The sequence below is a fragment of the Cheilinus undulatus genome, linkage group 23 (assembly GCF_018320785.1).
Source record: "Cheilinus undulatus linkage group 23, ASM1832078v1, whole genome shotgun sequence".
Lineage (NCBI taxonomy): Eukaryota > Metazoa > Chordata > Actinopteri > Labriformes > Labridae > Cheilinus > Cheilinus undulatus.
Window position 1 is genome coordinate 27,911,408 of NC_054887.1, and position 19,549 is coordinate 27,930,956.

Sequence of the window (19,549 nt, forward strand, 5' to 3'; positions counted from 1 at the left end):
CTTGTAAGGGATGCAAACAGTGTTAGAATACAATGATGTACATGAATCAGCAAAAGCATGGATAATATTATTGCAGTGAAATGATATGTGACTTAATGCTTAAAGGGGAAGGATCATGCAGATTTGATGACTTCTGTGCAAGGCTGCAGGGAAGCAAACATTGAATCTAACTCTGTAATTTCAGCTGTTTTTCTCACTGAGCCGCAGCTCTTCCTCTGATGTTAGGCGTCTGTTTTTCCTCGAGCTTCGCCTGCTCCTCGGTCAGCTCCCAAAGCAAATTGATTAAGCAGCATCCAAGCTGTTAGCAGGCTGCGTTCAGTGTCGCTACTTGTGCCCTTGTATTGTTCTGCAGTTCAGGGGTGAATAGACAATCTTGCGCTCTATAATTTGTACACAGTCTTATTTACATGCTGCAGATGGCTTTGGAAGTGCGAGACGGCGGGGTTGAAGAGAGGGCAAGGAGGGAGGAAAGAGCGAGGAAACTGCGTGAGGGGAATTCATGAAATCAGAAATTTACTTGTGGAGCACTTTTCAAAAACAAGCTACTAAACTCTTTTTTTTTTTTTTTTTTTAGATTTATTTTTGGCCTTTTTTGCCTTTATTAGATAGGACAGTGGATAGAGTCGGAAACAGGGAGGAGAGCGGGGAGGGACATGCAGGAAATAGTCCCACGGCCGGATTCAAACCCAGGTCGCCTGCATATATGGCGTGCGCCTTAACCACTCGACTACTGGCGCGCCAGCTACTAAACTCTTTAACAAGACGTATACAAGTATTACAAGCTCCAGATACGAAAGAAAGATATAAGTACAACCCCATTTCCCAAAAAGTTTGGACACTGTATAGAATGTAAATAAAAGCTAAATGCAATGATACACAAATTTCATAACCCCATATTTTATTCACTATTAAACATTAAAGACATAACAAATGTTGAAACTGGGACATCTTACCTTTTAATGAAAAATATTAGCTCATCTTAAATTTGATACCAGCAACACATCTCTCAGAAAAGTAGGTACGGGACAAGAAAAGACAACAGGTCAGTAACAGGAATGGGTATGAAAGGTGCATTTTAGAGAGGCAGAGTCTCAGAGGTTCAGCAGTTTGCAAAAAACTACGTCTGAAAATTGTGGAACAAGTCAGAAAAATGTTTCTCAATGTAAAATTGTGAAGACTTTGAATATCCCACCATCTAGAGTACAAAATATCATCAAAAGATTCAAAGAATCTGGAGAAATCTCTATGCACAAGGGACAAGGCTGAAGGTCAATACTAGATGCTCATGATCTTCAGACCCTCCAGTGGCACAGCATTAAAAACAAGCATGGTTCTGTCCTGGAAATCACTGCATGGACTCAGAAACACTTCCAAGAATCATTGTGCTTCAACATACACCATCCACAAATGCAGCTTAAAGCTGTATCATGCAAAGAAGAAGACATATATGAACATGATCCAGAAACGGCACCATCTTCTCTGGGCCAAAGCTCATTTAAAATCAGCTGAGGCAAAATGGAAGACTGGTCTGTGGTCATATGAATCAAAATTTGAAATTCTTCTTGGAAACCACAGACACCTTGTTGACCATTGCGCTTATTATCAGCGCACAGTTCAAAATCCGGCATCTCTGATGGTATGGGGTTGTATTAATACCTATGGTGTGGGCAGCTTACACATCTGGAAAGGAACTATCAATGCTGAAAGGTAGATAGAAGTTTCAGAGCAACATATGCTCAATCGAGACGTCTCTTTCAGGGACGGCCTTACATATTTCAGCAAGACAATGCTAAACCCCATTCTGCAGCCATCACAACAGCATGGCTTCACAGTAGAAGAGTCTTGCCTGCATTTCAGACCTTTCAACAATAGAAAACACTTGGAGCATCATAAAAAATAAATCTGCAAATAAGACCAGGGCTACTGAGGCGCTAGAATCCTATATCAGACAAGAATAGGATAACAGTCCTCTTACAAAACACCAGCAGCTGTTCTCCTCACTTCCCAGATGTTTACAGACTGTTGTTAAAAGAAAAGGGGATGCTACAGAATGTCCCTACTGTTTGGAGATGTGTTACTGCCATCAAATTCAAAATGGGCTAATATTTTTCATGAAATTGTAAAATGTGTCAGCTTCAACATCTGATTTGTTGCTTATGTTTTTTGTAATTAAAATGTAGATTTTTCATGACATATAATCCAAGTAAGAGCCAATGAGTAATTCTGCAAAGATCTATCCAAATAGTCAACTAGCCATGTCAGCGGGCGCCAAAGAGTTGGCAAAAGTCGTTGGCCACACTCCTAAATAGAGGCTGCCTTTCTGTTGCCGTACATCATTTGTGTTTTGTGCTGCTTACTTGTGACAGACCACAATTATTCTCTGCAATCAGCTTCACATTTTACCCGTCAGCTAGCTTTGCATAAACACTGAAACAGAGGAAATCAGCCTAATTGAAGTTGAAAATGCTCCAAACCCTTATCTAACCCCTTTGCAAGGTGTTGCAGATGTGAAAAGAGTGTTTTTCCCCCGTAAAATAAAGTTAATACAGGCATAAAATTAACCTGAAAGGGCTAAAATCACAGCAAAAGAGTGAAGTCAAATGGAACAGTAATAATTTAAAAGACAGAAATTCAAAAAGGAGGGATTTGGGGTAAACAGATAAAATCAATGCAATAAAAAGTACTTTAGAACAGTCAGCACCTGGTGTTGCAAGTTGCACCATTACTGAGTCCAATGTTGTTTTTAAGCTCAAGTGTGGGCTATTCTTTTCAAGGATATCATAAACTTTCTATGGTATTATGACACTTCTAAAGTTCCGTGGGAATTACAATGATTTTCCAGCTTTTTCAGTGCCAAGGTCTTCCATAGAATAGGCCACTGTAAATTCAATAGTACAGTGAAAATAAATGCTGAATTGTCTTATTTTTAATGCTTCTAATTTGCCAGATAATGAGCAAAATCTGGCCACAAAAGGGCTAAACCTGTGATTATATCTGGGACTGCAGTTCCAAAACTCAGATCATTATAAATAATTTAGAATTTCTCATATTGGACTGTCTTTATATTCCTTCAAGTAGAATACATTAAAAGCACTTAACTGAGTAAAAAGCCTCTTTACATGTCTTCAATAAGAAACTGTCATCCTCTCACATTTTTATGCCTCTAAATGCTTGTTAACAGGCTGAGGAAATATGAATTGTCATGCATCATGTGGCTTCATGGTGGATTTCTTGTCATAAAATCTAATAGAGACAGAAGAGAGCATTGTCACATTAAGACTGAACAAGATACATCCTGCTGTTACACTTCATTTGACAGAGAATTGTTTTATTGTTAAAGCAGCTGAGAGAAAATTTGGTAATGCGGAGCTCTCATCTTTTTTTTTCCTTTTTTTACAGCAGGTAGAGTGATTCTGGATAATATTAGTTGGGAAGTTTATTGTGCCTAATTGTGAGATGTTGATTTAGATGAATGAATTTATTATTTACTTTTACTTCAAAGATAATTGATGCAAATGTTTTTCCTGTCCATTTGTCCTGTATCTCATCAGGCTAATAATCGGACAAAAGAGACTACTTTTACCTTTTAATTTATGATTGATTCCCTGGGGGGAAAAAAGGTATTTACACCAAATTTCCCAACTTTATCAACTGTTGTAAAATCGTCCTCACTCTTAATGGAAGCCATTTCACAAACAACAAAAGCTGCTTTTACACATGTACTGAAAATCTCTAAAAACATTATTCCTGGCATACATGTGTGGCCATTTTAAGATTCCACTTGCAATTGCTTGCCATCATTGGAACTGCTTTCATTGTGTAAATATTGCTTGTATTGTGTTTTTATGAGTTTCCACTGAAACCGATACATTTTGTACCATGAGCGCCCCCTGCTGGGCCCTAGCAAACCTGCTTTACAATGTTGCAGGGGCATGTTTAATTATCTCATTAATTAGATAATTAGTGCAAATGTGCATATGATGTTCGACATTTTACTGCAGTGAGCTTTCTAACAGTATTTGAGTTACAGTTAATTGAATAATGGGTGAAAATATACGTTTGTATTTAGGCATTTTACCACATTTTACCTTTCTTACAGTATTTAAGTTACAATAGATTAGTTAATCAATGCAAATGTGCACATGAGGTGAGGCATTTTACCGCATCCATCTCCCAATATTTGAACTACAGTAAATAGAATAAGTGCAAGTATACACATCAGGTAAGGGATTTTACCACAGTGAGCCATTTTACAGTATTTAAAATACGGTAAATAGATTAATCATTGCAAATTTACATATAAGGTGTGACATTTTACCACAGTGAGCTTTCTTACAGTATTAAAGTTACAGCTAATTATTTAATTAATGCAAATGTGCACATAAGGTGAGGCAATTTAACACAGTGAGCTATGTTACTGTATTTGAGTTTCAGTAAATAGATTGATAAATGCAAATGTGCATATGAGTTAAGGTGTTTTACCACAGTGAGCCATCTTACATTTTTCCAGTTACAGTTAATAGATTAATAAGATCAAATGTGTATGTGAGATGGGACATTTTACCACAGTGACTAACCCATAGTATTCGAGTTACAGTTAATAGATTAATGCAAGCAAACGTGCAAATACGTAGAGGCATTTTACCACAGTGAGCTATATTACTGTATTTGAGTTACGGTTGTAAGATTAATTTGTGCAAATGCACACGTGAGATGAGAAATTTTACAACAGTGATCTGTCTTTCAGTATTGGAGTTGCAGTCAATAGGTCAATTTGTGGGAATGTTCATGTGAGGAGAGGGATTTTCCACAGTGATCCATCTTACAATATTTGAACTACAGTAAATAGATTAATGAGTGCAAGTATGCACATGAGGTGAGGCATTTTACTGCAGTGAACTGTCAAACAGTATTTGAGTTTCAGTAAATAGACCATTAAGCGCAAATGTTCATTTTGAGGTGAGACGTTCTACCACAGTGAGTTTCTTACAGTATTTGAACTATAGTTTGTAGTGAAAATTGGAAAAAAAAACAGTGCTGGATATTTTACAGTAAGCAGACTAAGGTGCTTTTGAAATGAAAGTTCTTTTTTCTGTCTCAGTGACTGTTGAAAAGGGACTCTCATCTGTTTTCATCAAACTTGAGAGAATGTGTCTGCAAACTAGGAGTCTTATGCCAAAAGAAGTAAATAAAAAAACATTTGTATCAGTATGGACATCAGTTAGATTGCCATGTTAAACAGTGTATCAGGCCTCATTTTCACAAGCAGTGCATCTCTAAAACATTCCTCACTCCAGAATACCCTCTGCTTGCCTTCTCTCATTGGCTCAGAATTGCCAGAAAAATAAACAAAAGAGCTGGTGGAAAAAGAATTTTGGTCATTAAAGGGAAAAATTATGATTTAATACAAAGTTTTGTGCATGAAAACATCACTTTTGAAAGCCTCCTCCTGAAAAAGAGTGGATTATCACCCCTGCTAACAGTGTTATATCGCTACTTTTTCTTTCTTGTACGTGATCTGGTGCTAATAATGCTCATGCAAGTCCTGCAATGACCCCTGAACACAAACCAGTCTAAACCGGTTCTCTGCCAGTATGACAGAAGGACGCCTACTAATGTTTGACGCCAGCACTCGCCTTCCTCTCTGAGTCTTTGTCTCAGTTTCTTCATCTCTGTTTTTCTCCCTCTTTGAGACAGATTAAAGGCTAATTGCCACATGGACTAATTATCTGACTCCAACAGGCTCCTCTCCCTCCATCCATCGTGGTCATGTGACCTTTCTAATGCCCTCTTTCTCATTCTGACGGAGGTCCCTGGCGGCTCACTTCCTGTCGCACGGAGTAGGAGGCCTCCGGCAGCTCCACATCTGCCGCCTGCCACCCTGGTTCTCCTCATCCTCGTCCTTTTCTCTGTCTCATCCTTACATCACCTTCTGTCATTTCATTAAGTATCACGATATCTCGTCATGTTTGGAGTGAAAAAGTTTGACAGTCACGAATATTTTTGTGTTTTATTTATTTGAGTTTGTTTACTCAGAGTTTAAGTTTAATTTGTGATTCAACAGCTATTTTTAGAATACAAACATGGCTCATTTAATGCTTCACTGAGGGTTGTCTGTAACATTTTCCGGTGTGTATCGTCATGTTCCAGTGAGATTACATTTGTGTAGAATGACTCAGTTGATTAATTGATTAGTCCAATAAGAAGTCATTTTATTTCTCCTTCTAGGTCTATTATAGAAGAAGACGACAATGAATTTAGAAAAGCTGTAGAAAACAAGTCAACAGAAAGACTTAAGCCTGACAACTTCCTATATGTTGACAAAGTTGGATAGCTTGCAGGGTCACTATTCATAATACAACAAGAAGATTAATGCTGACATTATTTCCCATCATGCCTCTGGTTAGAATTCAGAAGAAGAGAATAAAAACAAAGGAGCAGAGACAGAATCTACCTCTGGTCAATGCCATATGAGCAAGAATTCCTGTCAACATCAGTGTCCCGATTCAGGCCGTAAACTTAGGTTGGTAAGCAAAGCAAGCCAACAAGAAGGAGGCAGGGTGTCTGTTGGTCATTGACCCTCAATTCCATCTTATAACATTCAGCATGTTAGATATTCTGTAAATCTTCATGAGAAAAAAACTGACTTCACACATCTCATACCAAGTATATGACCATCAATATCAGACCACCAAAATGACAAAAAGTGCAGTAATACTTGGCAAACTCTGCTGATTTTACTGCATCATTGGGGATTTATAAATCAACACTAAATGTGCTTAAATATAGGCTTGGTGTAAAATTAATTTTAATTTTAAACAAGCTAAGCTTGACATAACTGAAAGTAGAGTAGGAAAACTAGCCTGGCCATTTCTAAAGCCTGGTTTATACTTCTGTGCCAGACCCCTCTTAATATATCATTCTGGCCTTCACCAGTGGTTTCCAACCTTCAGGGGGCAAAGCGCCCCCTTGGTGTCCTAATGTTTGTAAAACTACTTCCAAAGCACTGTCTGATGTCCCTATTGGTACTTGAACCCAAAATTTGACAAAATGCCTCTAAAGGACTTTCTGAATGGACAAAATTTGATGAAGTACCTCTGAAGTTTCCTCTGAGTAGACAAAATTCGGCAAAATGCTTCTGAAGAGTCATCTGGGACAAAATATGACAGTACTCTCTTAAGTGCCCTCTGGTTTGGCAAAATTAGACAAAGTGCCCTCTAAGTGGACAAAATAGGATAACGAGCCTTTTGAGTGGATAAAAGTCAAAGTATCTGCTGAAGAGCCCTTTTGAGTGGACAAAATTTGACAATGTGCCTCTGAAGTGTCCTCAGAGTGGACAGAATCGGATAAAGTGCCTTTGAAGTGGATAAAATGTGACAGTGCCCTCTTAATTGCCTTGTGAGTTGACAAAATTGGCCAGAATGCCTCTAAAGTAGTCTCTGAATGGAGAGATTAAGACAATGTGCCCTTTATTTTGACAGAAGTTGATAAAGTGCCTCCTGAAGACCCCTTTTGAGTGGACAAAATTTGACCAGGCAAAGCTGAAGTGTCCTCTGATTTGACAAAATTGGACAGGGGGCCTCTGAATTTTCCCCTTAGTGGACCGAGTTTGAGAAAGTTTCTCTGGAGTGTTATGAGTTGACAAAATTTGGCAAAGTGCCTCTAAAAGACTCTGAGTGGATAAAATAGGACAAAGTGCCCTTTGACGTGCCCTTTTGAGTGCACAAATTTGACAAAGTGCCTATGAAGTGCCCTTTGAGTGGACAAATTAGGACGAAGTGCTCTTTTTAAGTGCCTTTTTTGCTTGAATTGTCCTCAGAGTGGACAGAATTTGATAAAGTGCCCTCTTTAGTGTCCTCTGAGTGGACAAATTAGGACTGTGCACCCTTGAAATGCTGTCTGAGAACTCCTTAAAACATCAAGGTCTGCCACTGTCTGCAAGAACTAGATGAACATATTTTCCAAGTTGAATATTTTTGGGTTTAAGAATGTTAAAGAAGCTACTTTAGGATTACGGATAGCGTCATAGGAAATTTGTGAGAGACATTTTTTACATTTTTTAAAGATCAGCCAGCCATCCTTTTTTTCAAACTTACCCTCAGCCACTGACCAAGTCACCTGTTCTTCTCTAAATACATGAATTTTAGATATCATAATATCCATGGTAAAGTTATGTCTTTTGTAAACTGAGTTTTGTTAACACCAATTTGGAGCCACTTTGGGACCAAAGTGTAACGTCACATTCGAAGAAACCCAACAAATGAACCACTGCTAATCTTTCCTTCTGTCTCAGTATTGTGCGTTCTCCTCCCTTCTGTTGTTTTCTTGTTTTTGTTGGGTATTTTTATCTCGCACATCGCACTGAGGGAGCAGCTGAGGGGGGTCTGTTTCTGCCCATTCTCAGCTCCAGATGACACAAAGAGAGACAGAATCACACCAACATTTCTCCAGCTCCCTTAATTGTCCCCGAGCTAATAATAAAGCCACATCTGAAGCAATTCAGCACGCTTTGTTTTGGAGTAGCAGGAATAGTCCAAATCCCGAGAGCCAGGCAATCACAGTGAGTGACAGTGTCCTATTTGCTCTTTACTTTGAAGTGCTAGTCTGCCTTTTAGGGAAATCATAAGCAGTTGCATGCAAGAACTTTTTCTGGGTTGGGATGTACTCTACACAATTCCCAACATTCAAGTTCATGAGTTTTTAAAAAGATGGGAGACCACAGAAGACAAAAAAGTCTGGTTATGAAGCCCAGTGTATGGGACAAACTTTATATACCTATAAGAGCAACTTTTAACTGCTTTTCTCCTTCATAAGGTCAATCTAGCAATTAAAGAAAGTATTTGTGTACTATTAAGTTAAACATTGAGGAAGGCTGGTTTGATTGAATGTGGTTAGATAAATTTATGGTAAAATGTACTGAATACAATAAAATTAGTTCAAAAGCAATTAATCCATAGTAGCATGAATCTAAATTTTAGGGTGCAACAAGCTTTATGCTATAAAAGAGGAGGCTGGGGTGGAGGAGGTTAAGCTGCAGCAGTGTGGTGCATCAGCATTAATGCAAGCAGGGATTAGTGAGAAGGATGTCATATTTAAATACACCACTGTGCTGAGAGAAAGAGCTGTGATTGGCTGCGAGAGCTGCGAGGCATGTTTGGATCAACTGATTACGGCTGGGCGTAAGACTACGATGTCATGCATGAACTAACACTAAGCTTTTTCTTTTGTAAAACTTTTTCAAATTCAATTATTTATGCAGTCTGCTCTCAACGCAGGTCAAGCTGAAAGCTGCCTTTAAAGGGTCATTTCACTTAAATTACAAAAAAGCAAATGCAACTACTAAAATAGTGTTGTTTTTAGTGCAGTCTTTTTCTCTGCAGGTTATATAACCACAAATATGATCATCCAATAAGAAAAGAAGTAGAAGGAATTTTCGGTATCCCCATTTTCCAAAAAACCACAATAAATGTTATAAAACCAGTAACATGTAAAAATGGGGCAAACAGATATGTTTGTAGGAATTTGTAGAACTGAAATAGATTACTTCAAAATCTTACATTTGTCTTCCTTTTGCTGTTCACAACTATTTTGCTGCTTCATTCTTCCTGTTCCTGCAGCTTAGCTGTCTGTTTGTTCAGTCCCGGAGGAGTCAGTCTGAAACTGTGTGGTTGTGTGTGAAGGCCCGTCTAATCGAGACATCACAGTCTCCAGGTAATACTGAAGATGATCAAAAGCTACAGAGCTGCGCCTCAGTATAGAAATGTGTCATAGATGGAACAAATAGGTAGGAAAAAGTGAGCTGTACTTTTTTATGAGTTATGAAGACAGCCTGAGGGAACATGAATGATGTAGTTTATGTTTTTCATAATCAAGGCCACCCACAAGGGGGTAGAGCTTTCTGGGACCATGCCAAATGGAGGTCAGGAAGTCATAGTCCATTGTAACTTTACTCTGTGAAAGCCATATTTTATTTTTAACCTTAATAATAACCAGTTTTATCAAAGCCACTAAAAATAATCATTTGTATCTATTTATTTATGCTACAGTATAGTATAATCTTTTTTCCAAGATGTAAACCCCTTTTCTCAAAACAAAACAGCCTTTTTTGAATGTGTACACTGATGTAAACCATTAGGAAAATTATGTCAGACTTCATGGCGAAGCTGATGTGCACAAATGTCTGGATGCCTGAGAATAATGTAGAAGGAGCTGAAATACTTTGAGGGATAATTAATTGATAATTTCATAAAGACGCAAAAAAAGTGGCAGAAAAGTGCTGGAAAGAAGTAACAGAGTGGCAAAAATTGAATAATAGTGGCAAATATGGGCTAGGAGAGGCAAAAAGGGGAAAAACATGCAAAAAAAAAAGGTGAACAGTGGTTAAAAATGACAAACATGGGTTGATAGTGGCAAAAATTCCAATAATGGACATCTGAAGTGGTGAAAAACAGTTAAAAATGGCATATATGGGTTAGTAGTGGCAAAGAAGTTGCAAAAATGGGTGCCTAAAGTAGTGAAAAGCAGTTCAAAAGTGGCAAACATGGATTAGTAGTTGCAGAAAAGTCAGAAATGGCATCTAAAGTAATGAAAAGTGGTTAAAAAGTGGCAATTATGTCTCAATAGTGGCAACAATGTCAACAAATGGGCATCTAATGTAGGGAAAAGCGGATTAAAGGTGGCAAACGTGGGTTAATAGTGGCAAAAATGTCAAAACTGGGCATCTAAAGTAGTGAAGATGGGTTAAAAAAGTACTAACAATAGGTCAAAAGAGGCAAGAATTGGTTAAAAGAGGCAAAAATGGTCAAAAGTTTGAAAAATGGTCTAAAATTGATAATGATGAAGAAAGGGGATCTAAAAGAGTCATGAATAAGTAGCTAATTAGAACTCTTTAGAGTGTATGACATGTTATGGAGTCATTTAGGCTTACCAAGTCATTATGCTTTGCTCACTGAAATAGTAGCTTCATTATTTTAAATGTATAGTGTGGCTTTTTAACCATTTTACTGAATCATTAAATCAAATGTTTTAGAATACATGGAGGTTATTTCTGCAGTTAGAGACCTAATATACTTCTGTTATCAGAATCAATGGCGTGCTTGTACCAAAAGTAAAAGATTATTCCTGGTTCAGCACACAAAGCAGGAGAGTCCACACAAGTGCTACACATGACCTCACTACACAAGACTTTTCCAATCTAATAAGTCTAAAACTCAGAGAGCAAATGTAAATTTTTAATGTTTGGCGTTAAAGTAGAGAGCATACAAACAAGCACTTAGTAGTAAGCTTGAACACAGAAATAATGGTGTCATTTTGCTACCCTTGCTTTTTTTCAACTATATCTTTCCCCTCCATCATTGTGCTGGAGCTTTGGGAGCAAATATTGAGTGAGCTTGATGGAAAACATTGAGGTTGCTCAGTGGTTACACAATAACTCGGTCCATGCTGAGCTCAGGTGTTAACACAACTGGGCTTTTTCCAACCCAGTTCCCCAAACATACATACACAGACTTATATATGCTTGATTCTTTCCGGGTTTTTCTTTGTACATTTTTTTTTCATGTGTGCACTCAAAGCTCTTCATTATGTTATGTAAAACATCCGCACCAAACCAAGCATCGTCATTGACCTTATATTTCTCCAGCCGTCTCTTCCCTTCCTCTTCATCGCTCTTGCGTTCGGGCTGTAGATTCTGCCCTTTTCATGCTCGCTGCTCCCCTTACTCTATAACACAACATGGCTGGAGTGATGCTGCTGCCGCTGCTGCTGCTGAGTGTTAGAGGACCTCAGGCTAAAGAGCAGCAAAACAAATTCACTCTTACATAACAGGCTCTGCTGCTGAATTTCACACTGGACAGGACAGGACAGCAAGCACAAATTAAGAGGAAGCATGGCAGGAATGAAGATAAACATACAGATAACTAACATTATCCTTCCGGGACTATGCTCATTAGGCCTTAAAGTGTTAAAAAAAAAAATACAAAAACAAATGCCATGAGGCTCATTTGGGCTTCACGCCTAAACCTACCTTAGACTTATGGACTGTGGGCTTCACACCTAAACCTAACCTTAGACCTATGGACAGTGGGTATCACACCTAAACCTAACCTTAGACCTATGGACAGTGGGTATCACACCTAAACCTAACCTTAGACCTATGGACAGTGGGTTTAACACCTACATCTAATTTTACACATATGGACAGTGGTTACAATTTTCAATTAGCTTTAGTTCAGGAAAACAAGGAGGTAGCTACATGTCAATAGCGATGGCTGTCACCAGTGTAGCAATTAATCCTTCTGTAGCTACATTATGGCGTCAGTTTTATCAAAACTCAAAACTCAACCACATTTCTTCATTAAAACAAGCGCAAAGAGCCACTGAAAGCTTTTCATGACGTAAAAGCTGTTTACACTCCTCTCTTGACCAGCTCCAGCATGTTTTTACCCTTTAAAGCCATTATAGCAGTAGCCTGTATAGCTCAGGTTAGCACTGAAGTTGTGCATGTGTGCTACCTCATTTTGTCTCCTTGCAATGATTGGCCTGTCGTGAATGTGACACAACATTCGTCCAATCCCCTTCCGAGGATTTTTATTAAAGTTCTGCCCTTCCCAAATTCTTCATGTAGAAGGTTTCCCAGATGAATGTGAAATATATCCATGCAATAATCTATCTGGCTGACAGGTACAAGCACTTTTAGTATCTGCAAGAATTAAGGGCATCAATGGACACAAGGGTGCATTTCCTCATGTTATGAGTTCTAGATTTCCAAATATCCTCAACCCACCTTTTGCAAAATCAAGATGTTATTCTAATGGGAAAATACCAGCTACCAGCTGATCTACCTTATTTGATCATTATTTGTCAAAATAGGTTCATATCACCAAGGGTAGGACCTTTTTATGTAGTCTAAAAGGCCAAAGGAGGAAATACTTCTAAATATTAAAACCCCACAGAAATACAGAGGAGACAGAAGCAGGAGATGATTTGTAGTCAAGCAGCCTACAGACAAACAAACACATCTGACAGCCTCATCCGAATGAAATCATCTTCTGTCTTCGAGGGTTCAGCATGCGAGCCATCTCAAGAACACATGCTTTCTTTTTATTTTGCGCGTCCTCATCTATTCACAGCCTGAGCCATGTCGCTGACTGTCTGCACAGGAGAGATTACAGGCATGACGGAGACTGCCTTGCAATTTGCACTCCTCCCTCAAGTTCCTGAAGCTATCCTGACAAAGAAAATCACTTGTTTCAGATGCTGTGCAAAATCATCCCCGGCTCCCCGTGGTCACATCTGCGCGGCAGAGAGGATTTTAGATAACTGCTGAGATGAGCTTCATTCTGTCTTCCAGGATAAGATAATTGTTATTGTGATAAAGGGTTCTCAGGACCCTGCAGGAGATGTCGTCTCACTGTACGCTATTTGAATTTAATAAAGTTGTAGGGAATCTCCTCTTAATGCAGATTATATTTTCATTCTGTCTTAATTTCAAGTAGATATTTAGTGTTGGACTGATCAAAGAAACTTTATCATTACAGAAATAAGAGGAATCTTTGGCTGACAATAAGGCCCCAGAAAAGGACTGTAATGTTTGAGGCATTTAAAAAAAAGACACAACCCATCACCCATTTATAAGTTTCTTAAATAAATCAAATAATAAATAAATTTGTCAGTGACAATACATGCTAGGTGGGATTTTTCAACAGCACAGTAAGAAAACTCATCAAAATTTCTATCTTACAATCTTTTATGAAAGAATTTTTATTTTTCTGCTTAATTTTGGCATTTGGTTTTTAGCGTGTTAGCAACTAACATTTGTTAAAACATGCATAAAACATGGTGGCTCCTTTTAAGGACTGCCTGAGGCAGAGACTTTCTCCCAACCAAGTCAGGTCAGGTATAGGGGCATATGCAGTTTGGCACTTCGCTGCACCCACTTTTGTCTGGTATTGCCCCGGCCTCCTGACTGCCATCCTCCAGGCCTGCTCCAGGCCAGTACCCCATCTCTCCAGGTATCCTCCCAGCTGCCTCATCCACGACACATGGTCACCCCTGGCGTCTGGACCAGCCCACCAAGCCCTTGGCACCTAGTATGCAGTGAGCTGGATCAGGCCCTGGAAAGCATGCTGGGTGACCATAAAACTGCAGGCGCCGTTCCGGTATCAGGCAGCTGGCCCTTCTATTCTCTCTCCTGAGCACGTCTGCATTAGACATGTTCCTCCCAATGATACCAAAAGATGCGCCGAAGAGAAGACGTCCCAAAGGAATCTAGTCTGCACCTCTGGCCACCAGGTGAAGTCCAGGCCTGGGAGCGCCACACTGTCTTGCTCAGCGCATCCATCGACCCATGTGTGAGTCCAAATCTGCGGTTGATCTCAGCCTTGCCATCAATGGATGGATGGATTTTGCTACTAAGGTGGGGGAACTACAACTTCCACACTCATCAGACACAGATTTGATGGCAGGATCCAAGGCATCCCCAAATGCCTGGTTCTTTGTTTTGACCCAGAAGATGTGCTTTCCTGACACTTCAGCCTCCTCACTCAGCAAGTTAAGAGCCCCCACAGGGTCATCCACTTTCTCTGCAAGGATCACAGCATCATCAGCAAAGTCTAGATCTGGACATCTCCAAATGACACTCCACGGTTTGCTGCCCCTGTTACCCTCCCCACTCGGGGGAAACATCGACCATTTTCCAGCAGGGAATCATGGCCTCAGACTTGGAAGTGCTGACCCATCTTTACCACTTCACACTAAGCTTTAAACCACCCTTGTACCTGCTGGAGGTCCCCAGCTGAGGAAGCCAAAACAGCCACATCATCTGCAAAAAGCACATCAGGAATTCAGAGGTACCCTGAACAGAAAGCTCTTGAGGCCAAAATGCACCAGGAGCATGCCTGACTTTGCCTGCCCTATTCAAACAACATCCCATCCATCATCTTTTACCAGGACTTGGTGTCCCTGCACATTGGAAGATGAGGAAATAGGAGCAAATTAGCCATGAGCCAAGAGGCTAGCACTAACTCTTTCACCGCTTTTCTCCCTCATGTTGTCAAAGGACACGGAGATATACTGTAAATTTAGCTATCCTGAGATAGTGGTTAAACTGAAATCACAATACAAGACGACAAGTTTAAAGGGAGTTTTGACATTTTGTTGAAAACAAGCTTGCTCTTCTCTAAGGAAAGTAATGTCTTGTGTTTTTCCATACATGATTTGTGAGGTGTTTCACACAGAATAATTCATGTTTACCTGTTTGTTGGCATCCAACAACTGTTTAGATAATTCAGTCTGGACAAACTGAGCCAAAGACCGACAGCTGCTATTCCTTTTGCTGCTAGCATGGCTTTAAATTTTCCATGAATGTCACTGATAACATCTACCCGAATGCCACACTTGGAGTTTTAAATTAAATGTGTCCCCAGGGGTACAGAGTCTATAAAGCTGGGAAGTGAGGGAAAATATCTACCAATGGATCACAAAATGATGAAAAAAAAAAAAAAGGAAATCAGTCAAAGCAGATGAAAGGAGGAGGGAGGTGGGATGTTTTTCTAGCAGCAAATGTTGCTGTTAAATTCTGGCAGAGACATGAATGCATCACAGTGTGATATTTGCAGAGCACGGAGCGGTGCTAGTGCCGCTTCCTGGTGCCAGAGCATTTGTGCCGAGGTTCTTGGAGAGCTCTGGGGAATCTGGGAAGCCGCCATCAAACCAGAACTGTGTCAGCAGAGAGGTGGAGTAATAAATTGTAGAGATTATTACAGGGAGTTCCTCCTGAGCGTGTTACTGCTCCGGCTTGGTGGGGCTTATAGAGGAAGGGGGAGGTGAAGAGGTCGCACTTAGCATGCAGGACTGGGTTTCATTGTGTTTGTCAGCCCTGGTTAGTGTGTCTTTCTGAGTGTATTACGACATCTCTGTGTATCTGAGAGCTCTGCATGGTGTACTGTAACAGGCTTTGACTCAACCATTCCTCCTTTGTATGCAGAGTGCAGACTCTGAATCTTTCATGAACATTTCAGGGGTATGTTTGCATTTCAAGGCTGCACTTTATAAATGTATGATGTACGGTATCATGAAGTACATTAGTACTGCAGGAGACATTGGTTATATACATTTATAAGGAGTCAAATAGGTCCTTATGCATGGTTTTCACATGAAATTGACACTGACAACAAAACTGCAGCCTTTTTTCCTGCCTTCAAATAGTTAGACAGTGTACCAGAAAATATAGTTATGAATATAACCCTACATGGACCCACAGATATCATCAGATAATTTCTTCATGCATGGGGTATGATCTCTACACTTCACGAAGTAATTATCTTTTCTCATAGATTAACCTGGCATGAAGCAACCAATATCACACATTTCTCAGTCCTGCTGACCTCTGACAACATGTCAAGATGGAGAAAGGGGGATCAGAGTCTTTAGGAGCATAGTAGTGAACTAAGAGGCTAGCTGTACATCTTTTACAGCTTTTCTCCCTCATTTTTCAAAAACATGCCTTTAATGGAAACAGTACTAAAAAAGCAAATAAATCGTGTAACACCATTATCAGGTGTCCTTCACAGCAATGGTCATGATGTGCTGGTTTGATTTGTGAGTGAACTATTTTTCAGAACTCTAACATTGTTGTGGTAGCATAGTACAACCAAATCGCTCGCTGAACAGTTGATAGTCATGTTGCATTGTGGGTAATGTAGGCAAAACATTAAGGCAAGGGAGACAGGCATGACATGTATGGCTTTGTTGCAAATGTGTTTGCAGGCTCTATAGTTAAACGATTAAATCACGACTATAGTTCGGCCTACCAAACTGTCAATGGATGTATTGCATTGTGGGTAGTGTAGGCGAATGTTAAGACTAGGAAAACAAGCATTGATAATAACACTACATCTGAAGTGTCGCTGCAAATTTTAATCATTTTGCATTTGATTTATGACGACTTCATGTTGTTTCGAGCATAGCACAACAGAATCTCTTACAAAATGATCACTGTTTGTGCTGAATCATGGGAAATGTAGGCAACATTTTAAACAAGGAAGACAAACATTGATGAAACTACTATATTTGTTACTTGGCTGCTAATTTGTAAGCAAGTGCTATGTTCAAACTATTTTACCACAACTCTAACATTGTTGTGCCAACACTAGACATCTAAATCGCTCCAAATTCTCAACTGTCATGTTGCATTGTGGGTAATGTAGGCCAGTGTTAAGACTAGGGAGGGGAACATTGATAAGAACCCTACATCATGGTGTACACTGCAGGTTTGAGTTATTTTGTGTTGACTTCAGAATTGTTTTTCTTAATAAGCACAACAAAATCTGTCACTTATCTTGGAAAGTCATGTTGCATTGTGGGTAATGAAGGCATCGTGTAAAGACCAGTGAAACAAACATTGACCACACCACTATATCTGTAGTTTACCTGCAAATTTGAGTCATTTTGTGTTGACTTCAACATTGTTGCTCTGGATAGGCTCAACCAGTTCTCTCACTTATCATCAATCGTCATGTTGCGTTGTGAGTAATGTAGGCAAATGTTAAGACTAGGAAGACAAACAATAACCCCACATCTGTAGTTTCAGTAGATTTGAGTCATTTTGCATTTGATTTATCGGAACTTTAACATTGTTGATCTTGATTTGCGTAACCATATCCATCACTAATCATCCAAGATCATGTTGAATTGTGGGTAATGTGGACAAACGTTAAAATGAGGAACAAAACCACCGATTAAACCACTATGTCTGTGGTTTACCTGCAAATTTGAGTCCTTTTCCATTGACTTCAACATTGTTGTTCTGGATTAGCACAACCGGATCTCTCGCCAATCCCTCATTGGTTATGTTGCATTGTGGGTAATGTATGCAAAACTTAAGTGAGGAATACAAACATTGATTAAACCACTGGATTTTTGTTTTATCTGGAAATTTGAGTCCTTTTTTGTTGACTTTTGCTCTGGATTAGCACAGCCAAATTGCCCACTAATAATCCATGATCATGTTGCATTGTGGGTAATGTAGGTAATGTACTGAACAAGCCTTTCTATCTGTGTTTCACCTGCATATCTGAGTTGACTTTATAAACTTTTTCATATAACTACCAGTGTGGTTGTAGTTCTCTCGTGGTCATAACACCTTGCATACTCATTCCACTCAAGCTCAGCCTTTAACATTCTCTAAGCGCCAGCAAGCACAAACAACAGCCTCTCCAATCAAGTAATTTATGAACCAATTATCTCAAGCACTTATTTTTAACTCCACTCACCAGGTCTTTGGATGTGCCGAGTCTCTTCAGCCCGTCCAGGGGCAGGAGGTCAGCGGAGTCCTTGTGTGTGAACTGGGTGGCCTGCTTGAGACGCCTCTGCTGGTGCAGGATGGCTTTATCTCGGATGGCGAGCTCACCTTTCTTCGCCTCGCTCATGGTGTCAGGTCCGTAGAGCAGTCCTTATTTTCTGGTACCACGGTTAGAGCAGCAGTAAGAGACAGAGTGGAAGTCGGTGTGCAAAGAGGAAGTAAAAAAAAACTAATTGCAGCTTAAATATTGTTGATTAGATCCTATAAAAGGCAGCAGGATGACCCTACAAATGTTGCCTCTTCCTCTATGAAAATGTCCTTCCCTCTGGGCTCACACTCTCTTTCTCTGTTTGTAGTCCTTGGCATGTATTTGTCTCCTTGCTTTGGGGCTATTCTCCTGTCCTGGATGTTCCTCTGATGTAGACATGCATCTTCCTCACAATGTCAAGATGTGCTGTCTCTCTGAGAAGCTCTGAGGCTGTGAGAAGGTGTGACGGAGAGTATGTTTCCTCCTCCCCTCAGTGCTGTCTGTCCTTGGCTCTCTCTCTCTCTCTCTCTCTCTCTCATACTCTATCTGCTGTCATGAGCCTATTCTCTCTCTCTCTGAACCCTCCTCTTTTCCGTCACAGACGCACGCTCACCTCAGCATACAGACCACATTTTCACACTTGACGCTAACACAAAGAAAGAGCCTATTCCTTCAATTAAAATGCACTGCAATTATCTGCAAAATAACCACATTCTGCACATGAATGCCCCCTCAAAGTCTCATCTCTGCCTGATGTAGTTTTTGGTCTTTTGTGTAGGTGTGAGAGAGCTTACAACAATCTGACCCCACACACAGGAGATCAATCTTGACCACTGATAGCAACAATTGATTTTCTCTGCCTCGGCTGTGGCCACCGTGAATCAAAGAACCCAATTTCTGGCATTCATCAATCCATCTGTGTGCACCAATAAACCCTAAAAATATCACATCCATCAGCGTTCATGACCTCCACAGGATGACAAACTCTTTAAAGACGTCATCTTTCAGTTTACAGGTGCAAAAGCTTTATGTAAGAAACTATAGTGATGATTTCCATGTGTTGTTTTAAGGAAATTCATAGTCACACAGAAAGGAAGCTCCAAAATAGAAATATTTTCCAAAATGTGTGATTCGTATAGGAAGGACTGAGTCCTTGTGAAGGTGAAGAGGAAAATACTGACAGCCTGCTGAGATATTTAATTGTCTAGAAGCACTATGCT

At 39.8% G+C, this 19,549-nt stretch overlaps 1 protein-coding gene across 1 annotated transcript in view; it reads right to left on the bottom strand.

Annotated features, from left to right (window-relative positions):
* Positions 1-18,783, bottom strand: part of nrip2 (nuclear receptor interacting protein 2) — a 56,954-nt gene extending 38,171 nt beyond the window's left edge. Inside the window, exon 1 of the mRNA XM_041781074.1 lies at positions 18,273-18,783. Within this exon, the coding sequence (XP_041637008.1) occupies positions 18,273-18,428 (156 nt within the window). The 5' untranslated portion in view covers positions 18,429-18,783. The remainder of the gene's footprint in view (positions 1-18,272) is intronic.
* Positions 18,784-19,549: the final 766 nt, after the last annotated feature.